General features: G+C 43.9%; 1 protein-coding gene across 1 annotated transcript in view; it reads left to right on the top strand.

The window, feature by feature from the left end:
- Window positions 1-11,022, top strand: part of CD38 (CD38 molecule) — a 48,631-nt gene extending 37,609 nt beyond the window's left edge. The window contains exons 5-9 of the mRNA XM_004455234.5: window positions 2,082-2,167; window positions 5,567-5,640; window positions 7,070-7,162; window positions 7,511-7,597; window positions 9,147-11,022. Coding sequence (XP_004455291.2) covers window positions 2,082-2,167; window positions 5,567-5,640; window positions 7,070-7,162; window positions 7,511-7,597; window positions 9,147-9,207 — 401 coding nt within the window. The 3' untranslated portion in view covers window positions 9,208-11,022. The remainder of the gene's footprint in view (window positions 1-2,081; window positions 2,168-5,566; window positions 5,641-7,069; window positions 7,163-7,510; window positions 7,598-9,146) is intronic.
- Window positions 11,023-20,241: the final 9,219 nt, after the last annotated feature.

Below are 20,241 nucleotides of genomic sequence, written 5' to 3'. Positions count from 1 at the left end.
TGGGGAGAAGAGGTTAAAAACTGGGAGACCTCTTTTTAGATATGGCCATGGTAATAAAAATGTTTATGCTTATGAAAACACTATATATTACAAAATATATTTCATTCCCTCATTGTCAACATTTTTGCCTCTATTGGAAGATGATTCCAATTCATTGTTTGACTCCACAGGAATTATTTGCAATTATACACAAGGTCATTTCTGTTTTTATTTATGTGATTTTGTTTTTTAAAGCATTTAATCATTATTTAAATACGCCCAGAATGATTTCATTGTCCCAGGAAGAGTTTTCCATCCAGAGCTTTCCTTGCTGTCACTGATGGTACTTGCTACTCAAACCCTTGTGTGTGGTCCACAGATGGAAGTAGAATGGTGGATGTTTCCACAGGGTGAACTTTATGCATACCCAAAGAGAAAACAGGTGATGGCCACACTGCCTGACTTCTCAGGCACAAGAAAGGGTCCTGGACCCTGTCTCCATATCCCTTTCCTACCAGCTTGGCGATGCAAAGCTGAGATAAGATGTGCCCAGATTCTGCGCCCTTTCTTACCCCCCTATATCCAATCAGTCCGAACCTGACCTGCTTCCTGGTAATTCATGTTCTTTGGCACTTCCACTGCCTCTCTCCATGCACTAACACACTCTCTTTTCTTGCTTAGACTGTAGAAGGATTCTGACTGCCCATTCCTCACCCCTGCAAGCCAGCCTCCAAATGGCCACCCTCCAAATGGCCACCGCAGTGTTCTCCCTAAAATGAAAATGTGACCGCAACCCTTCTCCCACTTAAAGCCTTCAGTGACTCTGTCTGCCTCTAGAATTAAGTCTTAATTCCTTGGCCTCGACTCTGTCTCTTCCACCATTTTAGTCCTCCCCCCTTATGCTCTGGCAATACTAATCTAAACCCACCCACTCTGGACCTTTGCCCATGTTCTCTGCATGGAGCTCCCCTCTCTATCTTGTCTGTCTGAAGACTCCTCTTCATCCTTCAAAACCGATCTCAACATCACCACCTTCAGGAAGTCTTCGCTGATGGGGCTATATCACCCGCCCCCCCACATTCAAGTTCATCTTTTTCTCCTCTGAACCTTAAAACCCTGCCACATAGTATTGTGATTTATCTGATTATGTGCCTGTCTTCCCCACTAGTTCATGTGTTAAGGCAGGGCCCCTCTCTAATCCATTTCCCTATCCCCAGGATTGAACATGCAATAAATGTTTGAATATTAAGGCAAATTTCCCTGAAGAAGACTCAGAAACTATGTATTCCTACTCTATGTCTATGATGCCTTAACTGATATCTGAGTCTGTGTTGGTGGGGGTGAATGAATAAAGACACTGAGTCCTTCTGAGATTGAGGGTGTGGGGACTTAGGATGGTTTGGGTGGAAGAGATGATGTGGACCATTGACCATGAGGTGCAGCGGTGCTCAGAGATGTATTCACCAAATGCAATGAATGTCTCATGATGATGGAGGAGATTGTTGTTATGGGGGGAGGAGTGGGTGAGGGGGGAGGGGGGTATATGGGGACCTCATATTTTTTGAATGTAATATAAAATAAAGACAAGAAAAAATTCAAATTGCCCCTTTTCAGGAGTGGGCTGAAGTCTGTTCTTCAGACCCCCTCCGTTCAGAGAGCTTCTCAATAAATTTGTTGCTTATGGTCAAAAAAAAAGAAGAGAGAGTTGGGAGGAAGAAGAGAAATGGGAGGTAGAGCAAGAGGGACCCTCAGGGCCAACTTTTACCTCTAGTTCTTCCTGGACTCCGGCATGATGCTGGGGGCTTGATTCTGTCAGATGAACTTATGCTGTGATTTCCCAGAATGATGACTGGAAACCGGTCACTGTGTTCCTGTCCAGGGTTTGGAGGTAAGGTGAAGACTTGGAAGGCACTCAGGGGACACCTAGTTAAATTGGGCCAAGAAGTGTCCATTCTCCATCCTCCATCTTGGCAGCGATGCCATTTGAAAATGGTTCTGCTGTGATTGAATAGCCAGGGAAGAACAGGCCTTATTTATAACCGTACTTTTCCACTTTAATTATTTTCTTTAATAATGAAAGACATAAAAACTATGTCTTTTAGAACTGAACAGTGGCTCTTGTCCAGACTGGAAAGAAGACTGCAACAACAACCCTAATTTTGTATTCTGGAAAACGGTTTCTAAGTGGGTAAGTACCACAGAAGTAAAGTTCTAGAATTGTGGAGATTCTGGACTCCAAGTCCAGTGGTTGTCGCTTAACCATTTTGGGGATCATAGGTTCTTTTAGGAATGAAAGCTTAGGATCCTTTCCTGAGGAAAATGTTCATAACTGCACACCAGATTTTACACAGGATTGTATAGTATTTATGGAATGTCCATGGGCTTGAGTTGTGCAATTCCTTCTCTAAACTACTCTTAAGCTTTGACTGAGGGCTTGGTCTAATCCTCTGATCCAGATAGGAGCCAATCTTTGATTCCTGGAACTGTCTTAGTAATCTTCATTTATAGACCACTTATTATGTGCCAGGCTAGTACTGGTCTTTACATGGATTAAAACCATTCATCTTCACTAGAATACTATGAAGTGGGTTCCATGATTATCATGTCCATTTTGCAGGTGACAAAATGGAGGTGCAGGTACACAGCCAATCTACTAAATGCACACTGCACATGCACAGTTGGGAGATTGGCCCACGCTGTCCAGAATCTGGGCTACGAAATGTTGTGTCCTACTCCTTCTCTCTTCTACTCTGACTTCACTCTAAGCTGCCCATGTGTATATTTATATTTCTTGTAAGGTGTTTCAATTCCTTCTTTACAAGTGGACAAGGAAAGAAAGAGAAATAAAAGAAGGAAGAAAGAAATGAAGGAAAAAAGAAAGTGGGAGGAAGCCCCCAAAATGATAAGTATGATTCTCCAGCATTCAATTTAGACATCTGAGGAGCTGAGGGAAGAGAAACTTAGGTTTGCTAAGCATTTTTGTGACAACAAGCCCTGGGTCGGGGGCCTTAACTATATCATCCCACTTGGCCTTCACAGTATGTGTTGCGATAGGTTATAGATGCCCACTTCTCAGGGTCAGTGCCTCGTTCAAGGTCACTACACTAATAGAGAGCAGAGTTGAGTCTCACCCAGGTTGGCCTGACACAAAGCCCTGCTCTTCAATTCTTATTTTCACACCTACTTATTGGCTCTATCTTACTGGCAGGTCTCGTAGTCTTTTTCAAAAAACTATTTATTTATTTATTTTAATACTTAAAAAATATTTTAGATAACACAAATGTTACATAAAAAATACAGGGGATTCCCATATGTCCCCCCTCCCCCTCCTGCACTTTCCCACAATCACAACATCCTTCATTAGTGTGGTACATTTGTTACCATTGATGAACACATATTGGAGCATTATCACTAACTTTACACTCTGTCCCACACAATTTTGTAAGTTATGACAAAATATATAATGGCCTGTATCCATCATAGCAAGGTCATTCAGGACAACTCCAATGTCCCAAAAATGTCCCCATATTACACCTGTTTTTCCCTCCCCTCAGAACCTCCAGTGGCCACTACCTCCAACTCCTATGGGTACCTAACTAAATCTCCTCCTTGAGGAGCTTCTGGTAAACGCTGGTATGGTAGAGACAGAGAAAGAGCCCAGGATTTGAAATAAGGAGATCTCGGGCAGATTTCTTAACTGTTCTGAACTTTGGGTTCCTCATTTGTCAAACAGGGAAAAATGACACCTATCCTACTGAAATACTGTGATTTTTAAATGACTCACTATCCCATTCACTAACTCAGAATCCATTTGTTTAACAAATATTTGTCCAATATCTGCTAGGTCCTATGAAAAACCAGGGGCGCTGTATGGTTTCTCTTGTTTGCCTTTTCCAAGAAAAGTGTCTCTTCTATCGCTCTGTGATATGCTTGGGGGCAGTGCTGTTGCTAAAAACTTTAAGGTCAGAGTCACATTTTACAGCTGCTGGTAAGCACCTGCTAGTGTTCCCCACTCTGTACTCAGTGCCAGGAGAAAGATGCTGTGGGCAGTGGCAGCTGCCCTGTCATTGTGAGGTGTCTTCCTTTGCCAACCACTCATGGATGGAAACGGATTTCTTTTGTCAGACTATATCTTTTTTTCTTTTTTTTCTTTTTCTGACAAGAGAGGCAGCACTGCCTGTTGGTTTGAATCCCCACCTCACTTTCTCACTTCCAAGTAATGAGACCTTGAGGCTAGTTGATCTAATACTTACCCTATGGGTACTTTTTTGAGATTTTTATACCCAAGGTCATTCTTGGCTCCCTGTAAGCCCTCACTGAACTATCACTTGTGATTAATGATAACCGTTGGGCGTCTGTCCTGTGCTTATCACCTCTCAGTGGGAAGACAGTCACAGCATTGCATTTCCACAACTCACTGTTTCAACAGTGCTTTCTTATCACCTGTAGAATGAAATCCAGATCCCTTGGCCAGGTATTCACAACCCTCGAAGAACTCACTTATCTATATCTATCTAGATACAACCTCCACTGGAATTTCCCCAAAGACACCATTGTTCTCTCAGCAATTTAGGTCTTTCCATTGTTGAACTCCTATTCATCCTTTAGGACGTGGCTTTTGTTGTCCTCCAGCAGGCTTTGCTCACTTTTTCCCAGTTCTTTCCATCAGAATGTATTAGACTCCTTGTTATCCCTTTCTTCTCCCCTTCTGCCCCATTCTTCCTTTCCCTTCACAGGTTTTCACCAGGCAACCACTCTGCACAATGGTCCTTCTGTAGCACTAGGGCTATTGGGGCAAGAAGGAGAGCCTGGCTTGTGGCTCTCCCAGAGCTCTTAATACCAGGAGCTAAATCAACAGTAAGCTCATCATCACAATGCCGTATAGTTGAGAGGTGTGAAGGGGATATCGCAGGATGCTTAGGAAGGGGGCCTGAACTGGTCTCCAGCTTCTGGAAAGTCCTCCTGGAGCAAGCATGTACAATCATATCGTGTAGTTCATTTTGTGATCCCCAGTGCTTAGCAAATATTTAAGCTGAACATTTTGCTACCATGAAGAAATGAAACTGCTTGCCCAGTAATATCCATTCATTCACCCTTCCCCCTTTCTCTTGGTGCCTGTCCAGGCTTCAGTGTCATGTTCTCTTTCCTCAGTTTCCCCTTTCTTGGTACTTATTTCCACTTTCTCTGAATCATCCATTTTGCTCCCAGTCAAGGAAGTGGACAGTTTCTAGGATGCATGTGCCAGGGAAATGCTTCCACCATCCTCCATCTTCGCTCCTCTCACTCACCTGCGCTTCTGACCTCAGGACCACCCAAATCTAGCAACTCCCAGAACAATGACTTTGAACGTTATTGTTCAAACACTTGCAAATTGGGGCAAAGGCCTCAATAATTGTCTTTGATGGGAAAATAGTCCCTGTGATGGTTGGAATGAAAATCATATCTATTTGGTGTTCCTATCTACTAAGACCATGCAGGATATTCCCTTATGAACCAGCTCATGCTGAGAGCTGTTTTGACTGGAAATGCATAGACATGGTAATGAAGTTTGCATGCTAAGGAAATGGTGTTTTGTTTTTTTTTTAAGTTTGCAGAATCTGCCTGTGGTGTGGCCCAAGTGATGCTCAATGGGTCCCTTCCTGAAGCCTTTAGCAAAAACAGGTACTTATTTCTTTGCATCCTATTTGCAAGGGTTATCACAGCCCCCTGCTGGATATTTCATCCTCAGGAGAATATGCTTTCGTTTTGGTTCAGTCCTGAGGATCTGGGCTTAAAAAGGTATTAGCTCTGTATCCTATGGAGAGAGATGTCTTCCTAAGTCAGTGCTTTCATCTGGTTTCTCCTTTACCAAAAACCCTCTAAGGGTTCTCACAGTCACTGCATGGTGTCCAGCCTGTGCTCTCGACTTTTCAAGACGTGGTGTAATTTTCTAAGCTTTCTCTCCCATTACACTCGCGCTGCCCATGTCCCACCCTTGTTCGCACTGTTCTCCCCCACAGCCTGCCTCCCCTCTCCTGTTCTGTCTAAATCCTCACCGTCTCCCAGGGCTGACCTGGTTTCTCTTCTCCAGGAAGTGTCTGAATCCCAGTTCAGCAGTGAGCCCCCTAATGGGAACATGAGGAATTGCCTGACTGCCATTTGTAGGCGTTGTCAGCAATTTGTTGCGGTGGTTAACAGCAGGGACGTCAGAGGACTTTGGGTACAACTGATGTGGGCCTAGCAAGGCACCTAACCTTTGTGAGCCTCACTTGCGTATAACTGATGAGGTCAGGTGATAGGAAGATTAGCTGAGATAACGTAGGAAAGCTGATCTCTGTGCCTGAACCACAGGAATTCTGTGGGTATCAGCTCCTACTATCTCCCGTCATCCTCTCTGAACCCGGCTGTACCAATGCCTTCCTTTTCTGACCTCCTACACTTACAGTTCTTGTTACAAAGTTACCTTCCCAGTTTTTATTCTCCCATCTTTCCCTGGCTCAGACTGGATAGAAGGTAAGGGAGCAAATACTAATTTGCCCTGGGCATTCTAGATGCTCAGAATTAATTTTCCTTTTCTCCTGTCTTAATATTTAATTCCACAAAGAAGCATTTGTCCTTTTCTTCTGCCCCCAACCTTGAGGGTTTTTGAATGAAAGCGTTAACATTCCCGAATTTTGATACCTGGTATTACTGATCCAAGGATGACAACTAGAGTGGCATCTGTCAGAGACTGGGGATGGGGTTAGGGCAGGACCCCAAAGTCATTTCGGACTCTACTGCAGGCCTGCATCACCTGTGGACTGCAAAAATGCAGATTCTGATTTAGTGGTGGTGGCTGAGATGAACTAGCTCCTGGGCAATGCTTATTCTGTGGGCCCAAGGGCCATGTTCTATAATAAATAGCAAGTATTTAAAGAATCCACATCCCTCTCTGGCTTAAGAATCCTTTGTTCCTGTTGACCGCAACCTAGGGTCACACTGAATGAGAAAAGGTGGCTGTCCAAGGGTAGGCTCTGACAAAGACCTCCAGTCGCTGATTTTTGGCAGCAGCTATGGATGAATGAATGCCATTGTTTGGGAGTGACAGTGTCCTTTGTCTCTTCTGTCTTAGCATTTTTGGATCTGTAGAAATCTATAATTTACATCCAGGAAAAGTTTCTGTGCTACAGGCATGGATGATGCATGACATCGAAGGAAAGTCCAGGTATGTTTTTTTCATCTTTGTACCCTGATATTGTCAGGGTTATTTTATGAATCTGCCCACAAAAGGACCCACAGTCACACAAAAGTGTTGAGGACAGACTGGCCCAGGAAATTAATGGGGCCTTACTCTACGTGTAGCCCATGCCCACCACCTCTTAGTTCTACCTGTAAAATAGGAACCTCTCTGGTAACAGGGAGCTGATCAGTTCACACCTTTGGTTCCCCTGCTGACCAGGGAGCACGTAGAGACAGGCTTTGACATCACTTCCTTATCCCAGGGCCCCCTCCCTGGAGGAGATTCAGGGACTTGGTGAGATCTTATTTTATTACTTTCTTCTTTCTTTCCCAGGGACTCATGCTCAAGTTCTTCCATAAATGAACTGAGATCGATTCTAAAGCAAAGGGGAATCAATTTTAACTGCCAGAATGACTACAGGTAATTGCTTTCTTCTTGAAGAAGACATGGATGGCCATCTTGCCTCCCACAAGCCCCTTTCCTCACCTGAGAAGGGGGGGCTAGGTGAATCCCTCCTGGGCTTCCGTGGTGCCCTGGCCCCCCCTCCCAGCCTAGAGCAGGTGTTCCCAGCCAGTGGCCCTCACTTGGTGGGCAGTGACTCAGCTCTGAAGCTGACCCAGCTTTGGAGGGCCTATTTGTTGGTTTCCAGTGGAAGAGACCTGACCCAGAGCTTACAGACACATTAGGTATGTGTTTTGCCAAGTCTTTCTCCCCAGTTGTAAAATCCCTGTCACTTGACCTACTTTTGCAGCTCAAGTTTCCTTAGCTGGCTCTTAATGTAGATGCCTAACACTTGGTGAGATGCCATGGCAGTCTACCAAGCTTTACCTTTTTTTAATTAAAATTTTTAAATCTTTAAAAAAACTTTGCAAGGCATATCTGCTCACTGGAGAAAAAATTTAAATTACACATAGTTAAAAACATTTTTTTATGTCACTTATAACACTGTGATCAAACCTGGGACACTCCGGTCATTTTTAAGTAGTTGTGGTCAATGATGTGGGCAAGGACTGGTTGCTAGAAGCATCTTTAGAGGTTTTCCCATGCACAATAGCTTAGAACAAGACAGATGGAGAGAGAAAAAGATTCACGAGAGTGTAGAAGCCAAGTGCTAGCATATTTTCCTTGACTCCTTCCTGATACCACCCACACCCATCAACCAATTGCAAAAGGCAGGACAGAGTCTAGGATTCAAGCTAAGAATTCTTGTTCCCCAAATGACTTGAAGTTCCCCTCAGTCAGCTGGCTTCTATGTAGTAGCTGCCAGAAAGTTTAACACCAACTTTCTACAGTGGTTAGATGGGAAAACAGAAAGAACAAAGGAACAACTGTTAACAGAAACTTGGCTGGCCAGTCTATGTTATTGAAGATATTTTGTACTGAAGAAATAGACTGCTTGGAAGCGAGGAGATAATTAGGGAATGATATTGACTCTTATCCGCAATGTTTCTTTATCTTTTTTTCTCATATTAATTATTCCCCTTTCTCTCATTAATGGCCAGAAGTCCTTTACATTAAAACCCATCAGTTACCCCCATACATACCTAGTCCAGATTTCAGGTAAGCGCATGTATTCCCCACCATAAAGAATATATAGCTGTGACTTCCATTTGGACATAAGTAAATACAAACCTTATCCTATGTACATATAGTGGCCCATGTCAGAAATGAGTCATTTGTAAATCAAAACCTCTCACCTCTACATATTATCACCAAACATTCCTTTCCAGTATTTATGCGTATGGCTTTACAAGAGACTTCAAATGAAACTAAGTTTGGCCACACCTTAAGTCATGTACTCTGGAACTAGACCTTTCTCAGTGGTGTCTCTCTAAGAGAGGAACTTGTGTAGACCCTGGGTGGTCCATGCATACTTTTGTGGTTAATAAAGGAGCTTCTTTCATTAGTGAACTGAATCGCAGGTGCATTGTAGCATCTCTTGATCTCCTTCTTTGCTTTCTCATCATAGGCCCGCCAAGTTACTTCAGTGTGTGAGCCATTCTGAGCACGCATCTTGCTCTAGGATCTGACTTCCTTGACATGGTGGTTTCAGACCTTGACTCCTCGCAGTATTCATCAACATGCATGACTCAGGGGACAAGCTGGTGGAGAGATGAAGATTTTGCAGGGTTCTTTGTCATAATGCCAAGCCTGATCACTGAGTGTTTTCCCCCAAAGTCTTAAAGTAACTTACATTGCCAGCATAGTTTTTGATTTTGACCTCCATATTCGAGGAAAAAAAGAATGATTTTATAAAGTTAGAATGAAAAGTGTATTTAAAATGATATCATTTTAATTTTCATGTGGTGCTTTTATGCTGTTTGGCTGTTGGTAACACGCTTTCTATCAAAAGTGATCTCACCAAATTTCTCCTATTAGAACAGGCAAGTAACAAAAGGCAAATGCCCAAGCCGTTCAACAAGCATTATGTTTTCAAATGAATGACCCTGCCTCAGGAAATGTGATTGTATCTTCAGATAGTCTCGCTATAAACCCCATGGTTGAGTCATGCTGGAAAAAGTATCCTGTAGGATATAACCTACCTGATGTGATTTGGAATGTGTCCCCCTAAAAGATACGTTCAAGTCCTACACCCCACCACTCCCACTCATCCCGTGAATGTGACCTTATTTGGATATCAGGTCTTTGAAGGTGTGATTGGTTAAGATGAGACCGACTTGGGATAGGGTGGGCACTAGTGCAATATGACTGGTAACCTTATAAAAAGAGGGAAATTGGGGCATGTGAGAGAAACATGCCATGTGATGACAGAGGTAGAGAGATTTAAAGTGCTGCATCAACAAGCCCAGGAATACCGAGGATTGCTGGCAAACAGCAGAAGCTAGGAAGATGTAAAGAAGAATTCTTCCCTGCAGGTATCAGAGGGAGCATGACCCTCTCAACACCTTGGTTTTGGACATCTGACCTCCAGAACCATGAGACGATAAATTTCCATTGTTTTGAGCCAAGCAGTAAATGGTGCTTTGTCGTGGCAGCCCTAGGAAACAAAGACACTATACCACCATACTTAGTGCGTCATACTCGTTGTTTCTAAGCCTTCCAACAGCCCTGTGTTGTTGGTGTTATGACCTCCCACTTGTTATAATTTGCCCAAAGTCATATATTTAGTTCATGGTAGTAGTTGGATTTAAAAACATAGCTCTGTTCAACTCCAAAGTACAGGTGCTCTCGTTCAACTTACAGTGTCTTATGTTCTTTGCCAACAAATACATGCTGTATTAAATTGAATAAAATTTCTGGAATCTGGGGGTGAGATTTTTTGGGGGATGGTTTCAAACTTTCCCCTCTCCCCTTTTTCCTCCTCATCATGCTTCATATTTTATTTATACAGTGAACAGTTAAAAATATTTGTTGCTGATACTGACATTCTGTATTTTTCCCCAATTCTTGATCAATCTTGCTAAAGGTTTATCAGTTTTGCTGCTTGCAATGAACAAACCTTAAGCTTTGTTGATTTTCTCTATTTCAATGATTTTTTTTCTCTTCTTTTCATTATTAATAATTTTTTTTTCATTCTAATTTCTTTGGGTTTCTTTTTTTGCAGATACTTGAGATGGAAGCTTAGATTATTGAGTTTTCAGCCCATTTTCTTTTCCTATACATACATTTAGAGCTATATGTTTTCCTCTGAGCACTGCTTTTGCTGCAACCTATAAGTCTTAATTTGTTTCTTTTCATTATCATCTAGTTCAAAGTATTTTCCAGTTTCTGTTATTTAAAAATATGTTGCATAATTTCCAAATATTTGAAGATTTTCTAGTTTTAAAAAAAAAATGTGTGTTGAATGAAGAATTAATAAACTAATTTGAGATTTCTTCACAGAATGGCTTGTTTTGTTCATATTTTGTTGTCAGTTTGTATTCTTGAGCAAAATATTTAAACTCTCTGAACCCCAGCTTTATTGTTTCCCAAATAAGGATTGTAAACTTACTCCTACTGAAATATAGAGAGGACTTAAGAAGAACTCCAAAATTTACAGCCTAGCACAGTGTCTGGTGCATAAGCAAGCACTAGGTCAACGTTAGCCCCTTCTACCTCCCCTACTTGACAGTCCAGTGAGACCATTTCTTGTTAGGCGCTCTTGCTGCTACAGCCACTGTGTCCAGTCCAGGGATTCTTCACTAGCCCCATCTCCATTCATGTTCTCATGAGGATTCAGGATGGGTGTTTGGGAACTCTGATTAAGGGTCAATTATTTCCACTGGCAGAATATCTTAATAGGTCCCATCTAATTGACCAGGCTGACCCGGCTGCTTTCTTCTCAAGACTTCCTGTCTAATCTTTGGACTTGGTTGCTTGATTTCTGGACTCTAAAGTACTTTCCTTGCTCAACACAGTACCCCTTGAAGAGAATGCAAGAAAAATTTTCGTTCTGTCCCTTTCTGAAGATGAAATGGGTAGAGTAGAAATCAATTTGCCAGAAGTCTCCCCTTGCTCATTTGAGCCTTCAAGTTCAGTGCTGGTGCAGACCCTCTAGGAGCTAGTTCCCAGATTTATGCACTGCACTGCAGAGGATCCTGGGTGTCTCATGGAAGTGGCTTGGGGGCTGGGCTGCTTGTTTCTCCTTGTACCACCTTCCGCATCTTCGGTACCAAGATGCCCACTCCTGCCTCATTTCTCTCTGTAGCTCCAACTTTGGGTATCTTTGCCATTGACCATGCAACCATCCCCGGTCCTAAGGACTTTCTGGCCTTCATACATAAATAGCTCGCCCATATTCCTCGTCTTATAAGTGACTTCTCTACTGAATTTCCAGTTGCTATAAACCTCTTACCTTACACATAAACCTGTTGTTCCCTGTCTCCCCCTCCATCGTTGTTTGTTCTAGAAACTTCTCTCACCATCCCACCTCACACCCACCAGAGGACTTAACCAAAGGCTGTGGAGAAGGCCTAAGCCCTAATACTTCCTTTCTAACTTCCTCTGCTCACTATTTTACTACTGCAATACTTCTCAACTTGTAATGTTTGAGGCATACTTTCAAATGCTATTCTGGAATTTTAGGCTGAATGTACAAAGATGGTGCCTCAATCCACAACAGAGTGTTCTGTGGGTCTTTCTTTAGCTCTGTGTCACTGAGTAGACCAGTTTAATGCTGTATCTGGACCCAGCAGAAGAAGTTCTTAAATGTTTTGGCAAAACACATCCTTTCTTTAGTTTTGGTTTGTCAATTTCGTATGCCTTTTAGCTCTTGTTCCATTGGGCTGTGGGGTGAGGCCTATCATTAAAGTTTGCTATTATGTGTTGACTTGATATCTGGGGGAACTGGGAAAATCTCAGATGGCCTAACCAAAGGTTCCTTCCCCTCTTTACTCTGTTTCTGTGGACAAGGTCCCCTAGTCAAACAACCCTCCTTATCATGGGAACGAGGCCCAGTTTCTGCTTATCCCTGAGTAGTGGGTTTTGGTTCCCTGTTAGCCTGCAGAATTGTTCAGACAAGCCAATCCCATCCTCCCATGGGAACCAGGGGTCACCCCACCCTCTTGTTGCTACATCTGACTCCCACAGCCCCCGTCGTTCACTCTCCTCCTGAGTGCAGCCCTGTGTGGAGGGCGTCCTCCTCCCCAGCTGTGAGCATATGTGACCAGTAAGCTACCGCCAGTATCTCCTGTCCACTGTCAGGCATTGTGTGTTTGGCTGTCCCCATCACCCAAGAGCAGGGATCCCTCCTTCACCAATGTGGTGAGAAGGAGGTGATTCATACCCAAGCTCAACCCGTAGATGCACATTGTCTGACATGAAAGGACAGAGCATGAAATCAACTTACTTTTTGGTGTCCCATTCCTCCTAAAACCATTCCTAAATTTATGGTTGCATGTCTTAGGTAGACTCCTTACTGCACAGAGGACTCTTCTTGTGTGGTGTGTGTGTGCATGTGATTTAATGACAAGCAGTTATATGTACTGGATAATTTTTATGTATGTCAAATGAAGATTGCATGAAATAAGATGTCAGAGTAAGTATAGTGTATCATGTATCCTAAAAAGGCATTTAAAAAATGCAGTGTTAACCCAGAAAATTTTCCGCAGTAGTTTCATGTTTGTCTATTTGTTTGTTTTGTTTTGTTTTTTGAGGTGCCGGGGCTGAGGATTGAGGACCTCGTATGCGGGAAGCTGGTGCTCCACCAGTGAGCCACACTGGCTCCCCTGAGTTTGTTCTTTCCATTTGTTTGCTTGTTGTTTGCTTTGTTTTGTTTCATTTTGCTATGCTTTTTAGCAGTCAATGGAGACCGAACCCGGGACCTCCCAACTGCTTGAGCCACATCTGCTCCCAGTTTTTTTTTTTTAAATAAAAGTGTTTCCAAGTCTCAGTTCTTTTTTATTTTATTTTATTATTTTATTTTATTTATTTCTCTCCCCTCCCCCCTGCCCCCCGTTGTCCGCTTTCTGTGTCCATTTGTTGTGTGTTGTGTGTGTCTGCTTGGATTATCCAGAAGCACTGGGAAACTGCGTCTTCTTGCTGCATCAGCTCTCCGTGTGAGCGGCGCCACTCCTGGGCAGGCTGCGCTTTTATCACATGGGGCGGCTCTCCTTGCGGGGCGCACTCCCAGCATGTGGGGCACCCCTACGTGGCACGGCACTCCTTGTGCGCGGCAGCACTGCGCGTGGGCCAGCTTACCACATGTGTCAGGAGGTCCTGGGGATTGAACCCTGGACCCTTCATATGGTAGACAGATAAAGCTATCAGTTGAGCTATGTCCACTTCCCAAGTTTGTTTGTTTTTTTAATGAATGTAGCAATTGATTTGTTTATACTACTAACCTAGAGTCAACATTTTGATATATATATATATATTTAAAGATTTATTTAATTATTTCTCCCCACCCCCTTCATTATTTGCACTTGCTGTGTCTGTTTGTCTTCCTTGTTTTTTTTTTTTTTTTTAGGAGACACTGGGAATCAAACCCAGGACCTAATTGCTTGAGCTACCTCCATTCCCTGCTTTGTTGTATCTCTCATCATGTTTATTCTTCTCGTGTCTCTTGTCATGTTATCTTATTGTGTCAGCTTGCCGTGCCTACCTGCAGCACCACCTCACTGTCTTCTTTAGGAGGCACTGGGAATTGAACCAGGGACCTCCCATGTGGTAGGCAGGAGCTCAATTGCTTGAGCCACATCCGCTTCCCTGATATATTTTAAAGCAATTGATCAGGGACTCAGTAGATGGGTAACAACTGAGAGGGAGTGGCCAGCTGGCCCTCAGCTCCTACACTTAAAGGCCTTTGCACTGTTTCCTGATAGAGGATTTATCCTTAAACTTGAACTACATGCATGTACATTGTCATTCTCATCCTCACTGAAATGCAAGCAGCACAGGGTAGTGAAAACCATGGAATCTGGAGACGTTGACCCATTGGACTGGCTCATTAACATCAGTGACTCATCAGTTCTGAATATATTTATAACATATAGATGAATTATACAAATAATAAAAGAGGACCTTGTGTAATCATTCTCTTAAAAGCATTTGGCTTTGGGCTTGAAGGAAGAATTAAGGAGCATGTTAAGCTGGTGATGCACTGCCAAAGGCAGCAGGACACACTTCCCAGCACTTCGGGACTGAGCGAGGGAGCAGCTGGAGAGAGGGCGAGGAGGTGAGAATAGAAGACCAGAGTCAAAGTCCTGAACCTTGGCGGTGGACTTGGCCCAGTGGTTAGTGCGTCCATCTACCACATGGGAGGTCTACGGTTCAAACCCCGGGCCTCCTTGACCCATGTGGAGCTGGCCCATGCGCAGTGCTGATGCGCGCAAGGAGTGCCCTGCCACGCAGGGGTGTCCCCTGCGTAGGGGAGCCCCATGAGCAGGGAGTGTGCCTTGTGGGGAGAACTGCCCCGCGTGAAGGAAAGTGCAGCCTGCCCAGGAATGGCGCCGCCCAAGCGGAGTGATGACACAACAAGATGACGCAGCAAAAAAAGAGACATGGATTCCCATGCCGCTGACAACAACAGAAGTGGAAAAAAGAAGATGCAGCAAATGGACACAGAGAATAGACAACTGGGGTGGGAGGGGGGAAGGGGAGAGAAATAAACAATCTTTTAAAAAAAAAGTCCTGAACCTTCTCACTCCTCCTTACCCTTCAAGACATCAAAGAAGGAGTAGAATTACTTGCTTTCTAGTAAGAATCTCAGCTTGGCTCACCATGCCACACTTTTGCTCTCTATTAGGAAAACACCTTGTGACCCTCCAGGAGCCTAATGTGGTGACTTGGCAAAATGTGTGATTTTTTAATAAGCCTCCTAAATGTGAAATGACATTTAAAGGCTTGATGCAAAATGCAGACCTGAAGAGAGGAGGACACTCACATTTAGGGTGCCAGGCATGTGGCGTATTATACCATCCAGAGACTTCAGGTGCTGTTCAAAAACGACACTGACTGAAAAAAAATCTTTCCAAAGAATATTAGGAACTTATAGTTTCTCTGGAAAGCAGGAAAAACAGCTTGGAAAGCCACCCAACCAAGAGGAGCACCCCAGATTATTGCATAACAGTTAGAAAAGGCTTTGATGGCCCTGCTGACCTTCCACTCTCAGGCTGGCTTTCCTGAAAATGGCCCTGCTGTTCCTGGGAAGAGAAGAAACCAAAGTGGACGGCGAGTGGAGTGTGGCCTGTGACACCTGCTTCCTTTCTCACTGGTTTCAGATTCACACTTGCACAATCCATCTGGTATACATGGCTGGATACATGTCAATGGCTTGGAGTAGAGCATGGTTTCTCTACCTGTAAAACGGGGGTGAGATCATGCCAGCCTCTTTGGGTGTTTTGAGTGTTAAACTAGGAGATGTAAATAAAACGCTAAGAATATTACTTACTTCATATTAAGAGCTCAATCAATGTTAGCTTTTGAAATTGAAAAAAAAAATTTGGGCCCTGTTTTTGTTTTGGAGGAAATTCCTTGACAAGCCTACTTGATTTAGAAGCTGAGACCCTGAGGCCCTGGGGGCAATGGAGAGGAGGGTAGGAAATGGCTGTGCTGTTATTTTTATTTTTTTTTAGATTTATTTATTTCTCTCCCCTTCCCCCTCCCCTGCCCCAGTTGTCTGTTCTCTGTGTCCATTTTGCTACGTGTTCTTCTTTTGTCTGCTTTTGTTGTTGTCAGCGGCATGGGAATCTTGTGTCTCTTTTTTTTTTTGTTGCGTCACTTTGTTGCATCAGCTCTCCGTGTGTGCGGCACCATTCCTGGGCAGGCTGAACTTTCTTTCGCGCTGGGCAGCTCTCCTTACAGGGTGCACTCCTTGCGTTTGGGGCTCCCCTACGCGGGGCACCCCTGCATGGCATGGCACTCCTTGTGCGCATCAGTACTGTGCGTGGGCCAGCTCTACATGGGTCAAGGAGGCCCAGGGTCTGAACCGTGGACCTCCCATGTGGTAGATGGACGCCCTAACCGCTGGGCCAAGTTTGCTTCCCATGGCCGTCCTGTTAAATGCAGGGTCAGCACAGTGTCCTGTACTGCTAACTACAGCAGTTGAAATTAGCTGTGCTGTCACTGCGGATGCCACTGCCAACAATGTACCTCCTTTACTTGTTATTGTAGTTCTTATTTTATGTTAACAGAATGATTTATATCCTGGTTATTACCAGATGCTTCCCTTGGCCCTCCTTTGCAGTCAGTTTGTGATTTCCCCAACTACATTTACTCAGTTCTCAAGGACTTTCTGGGTGATCTTTGTACATACTCTGCTGATAATGATTAAAAATAACCCCAGCACAGAAATGTCCTGAAAGTGGAATCAAAGTAAACTGGAGCAACAGGAAGGAGGATCATTGGTCCTTAATAAAGAGCAAGAGGTCTAATGAAAACAAGGTCCTGAAACATCACAGTCCTCTCTTCAGAAAAAGTAACCGATCAGCTGTAAGCATGCCCTAACTAGAGATCATCTTACAGCAGACCTTACTCCAAGTCAACCTTAAAAACAGAGCTCCTCCAATTTTTGGGAAACAGAACTGAGGCTTTCCCTCCAGCCTCCTTACACAGTTGCTCTGTAATAAAGCTCCTTCTCATTTCAAAAACCTGATGTCACAGACTGGCTTTTGTGCACAAACTCGGCAGCAACCCTGGCTTGGCAACATTCCCATGAGCTCTGAATCATCCCAGGTGGTTAACACTTGCCCACCTGAGGGGAATGCGTCAGGCCTCCTAAGACCCTCTCCTAAACTGGCTCCCATCCCAAGCTGGATGTTAACAAGAGTGTGGCCTTAGTTTTCTAGAAATGCTATTACAAATACCATAATATGACTCAGTTAAACAATATGAATTTATTGGTTTATGGTTTTGGCAGCTAGAAGTCCAAAATCAAGTCATGGGCAAGGCCATGCTCTCTCCCCAAACTCTGTAGCATTCTGGTGCTGGCTTGCTGTGATCCTTGGGGTTCCTTGGCTTGTTTCTCTGTCTCCCAACACATGGTGAGTTCTTTCTCCTTATGTGTTTGCTCTTCTGGTTTCTGCTGACTTTTGCTTTCTTTCTGTGACTTCTGGCTTCTCTCTGTAAGGCGTCCGGTAATGTGGATTTAGGCCCACCTGGACTCAGTAGGCCGTATCTCGATAGGCTCTTAGGATCCTATTCACAAATAAGTCCTCATTTGCAGAGTGGGTGTAGCTCAGTGGTTGTGCACCTGTTTTGCATGTAGGAGGTCCTCGGTTCAATCCCTGATACCACCTTTAAAAAAAAGAGTCCACAGCTTAACTGATAATAACACCTTCATAGGACCCAGAAGAATGCAAATTAAGATCCTGTTTATTTTGTTGGTGCACATGATTCAAGCTACCACAAGTGTCAGCAGAAAACCCCCAAACTGACCAAGAGTTCAACAACCTTCTCTGGTATTGCAACAGCTCCCCATCCAAGTCTCAACTCTCCTAACTGGGATCCTACTATCCTGGTGATAATAAAGCTGTGCAGCTGTCCTTGGTATAATAAAATCTGAAGACAAAAGAGCTGGGAGTGGAAGTTCCCTCTCTGTGCCATATTGAAATGAAAGAACATTTGGAAAAGAGTAAGAGCTGAGAAGAAAACGGGACAGCTGGCCCAAGCCAAGAACAAATCTCTCTTTGTGAATAACACTTAGTAATCAGTTCAGTTTTCCCAGGGTTGCTTTCCAAGGGAATTTTCCTGAAAGGGTAAATAACTAGGTCCAAGTTGGCTGCTGGAGGAAAAAGGCCCCTTGGGAATCACCGAGTCCTAGATTATGCTTAGTTGCTCACAATCTTTTGACTTTGTCTGGCCTTGAGCCACAGAGTCACGAGGTTTTCAACCTGGAGCTTGCTTGGACTGTGGGATGGGAGGAAGGAGCACTGTGGGGGAGCATTAGGTGTCCTTCTGCTGTCAACCCTCTAGAATGTGGGCGTGAGTCATTGCGTCTGTGCTGTCAGATGGGATTATTTTAAAGAAGCGTTGTTTTTAAAGTGTCACCCATGATCATGAACACGTCAAATACCTTCACAATAAAAATAACAAAAGAGACATTCCTGTAATAATTTACTGCAGGGTTATGAAAGAATCATGGGACATTTTGGCTGGAAATCAGTGGTTCAGTTTTACAAGTGGGGAAACCTCCTGTTGGGTGTGGGTAGGTATTGAATTGTAGTCAGGAGCTTAGAAGTCAAATTTTCCTCATTCTGTCTCTCTCTTGCTCACTCTCTGTGTCTCTCTCTCACTCTCTCTCTCATACACACACATTCACGTAATAAAGAGCAGTATTCCCACATTCCTCTTTATATTTTTAACTAGAAACATGGACGCCCAGCCAGAGACTACATTTCTCAGCTTTGCAGTGGGCTCTGGCCAGTGGGATGTGAGTGCACGTGATTAAGACAATAGCCTGGCCATCTTAACGACAAAGCCACTTGCCCTGCATTTCCTCCGTCCCTGCTCCCCTTCCTTTTGCTGAGAAATAGTGCCACGTCCGCAGCAGCCTTGAACCTGGGGATGGAATATATAGATTGAGGATAACAAAGCTGAAATGATTATAGAGAAGAGGCATCACGCCACCTCTCCAGACTATTCTCCTACTTTGGGACTGTAATGTGAGAGAGAAATACATTTCTATCTTCTCTCAGTGACTGTGTTTTGAGGACTCTTTGTTACAGCATCTTAGCTTGAACTCTAACTAATATGCTAGGCTTTCAACCACACTCAGCTTTTCAGGTAACTGATGAACTGTTGGAAAAAATGGGTCAGTGTAGGTAAGTGCTGAGATGGCTGTGTCAAAATATAATTTTTACATGTTAAATATTTCAAAGTTTAACAGGGAGAACAAGGTAAATTGATAGTTTCCCTCTACAGGCTAATAGATTTATTTAACCTACCTACAGTTCCATAGCTTCCCAAGAGTTAGCCCAGGAGATCAGGTCAAGTTAGTGAGGTGAGGTAAGTGGATGGGCTGAAGTTTCATCCTAGGAGGCTAGGAAAGGTTTTGTGGAGGGGCAGGGCGTTGGCCCTGAGCAGGGGTGACAAATATGTGGTACATGCATTTAACCCCCCACCCCAATCCCAAATCCAGCCCCGGGCTTTGATGAAGAGAAGAGAGGACAAGGGACTGAAGTGGCCAGGTTTGCAAGGGCAGACCTTGGACAGTCTCTCATGCACCCATCAAACATTTGCTGAGAGCCTACTATGTGCCAAGCCCTGTGCTAGGAAGGGGCTGAGGATACAAAGCCTCTGCCTTCCAGAAACAAGGTCTTCATGATGAGTACTTCCCCCACCCCCACCCCCACCTCAAGGTCCCATCTCAAGGCAAGATTGGGAAGCTGACCAAGGCTTTTCTGTGGTGCCTGAGGCCATTTCTAAGGACCTTCCTCTCTCCCATCCTGACCCACTTTCACCCAGAGTCTGTTAATCTGAGGGCAGAGACATGTTCTGTTCGATTCACTGCTGTACCCTTAGCTTCTGGCACGTAGTAGAAACGCAGTAAGCATTTGCTTTCTAGTTCCATGTTGACCTCTTTGGTCCTCGCCTCTCTCTGCACCTCTGCAAACTTTTACAGACTCTGGCTTTGCTGGTCATATTCATCTCTGCCTTAAATAATTGATTTATTGATTACTCATTCA

Source organism: Dasypus novemcinctus, chromosome 1, assembly GCF_030445035.2.
Source record: "Dasypus novemcinctus isolate mDasNov1 chromosome 1, mDasNov1.1.hap2, whole genome shotgun sequence".
Taxonomy (NCBI): domain Eukaryota; kingdom Metazoa; phylum Chordata; class Mammalia; order Cingulata; family Dasypodidae; genus Dasypus; species Dasypus novemcinctus.
The sequence above is the reverse complement of the archived record's forward strand: the minus strand, read 5'-3'. Positions and strand labels throughout refer to the sequence as shown.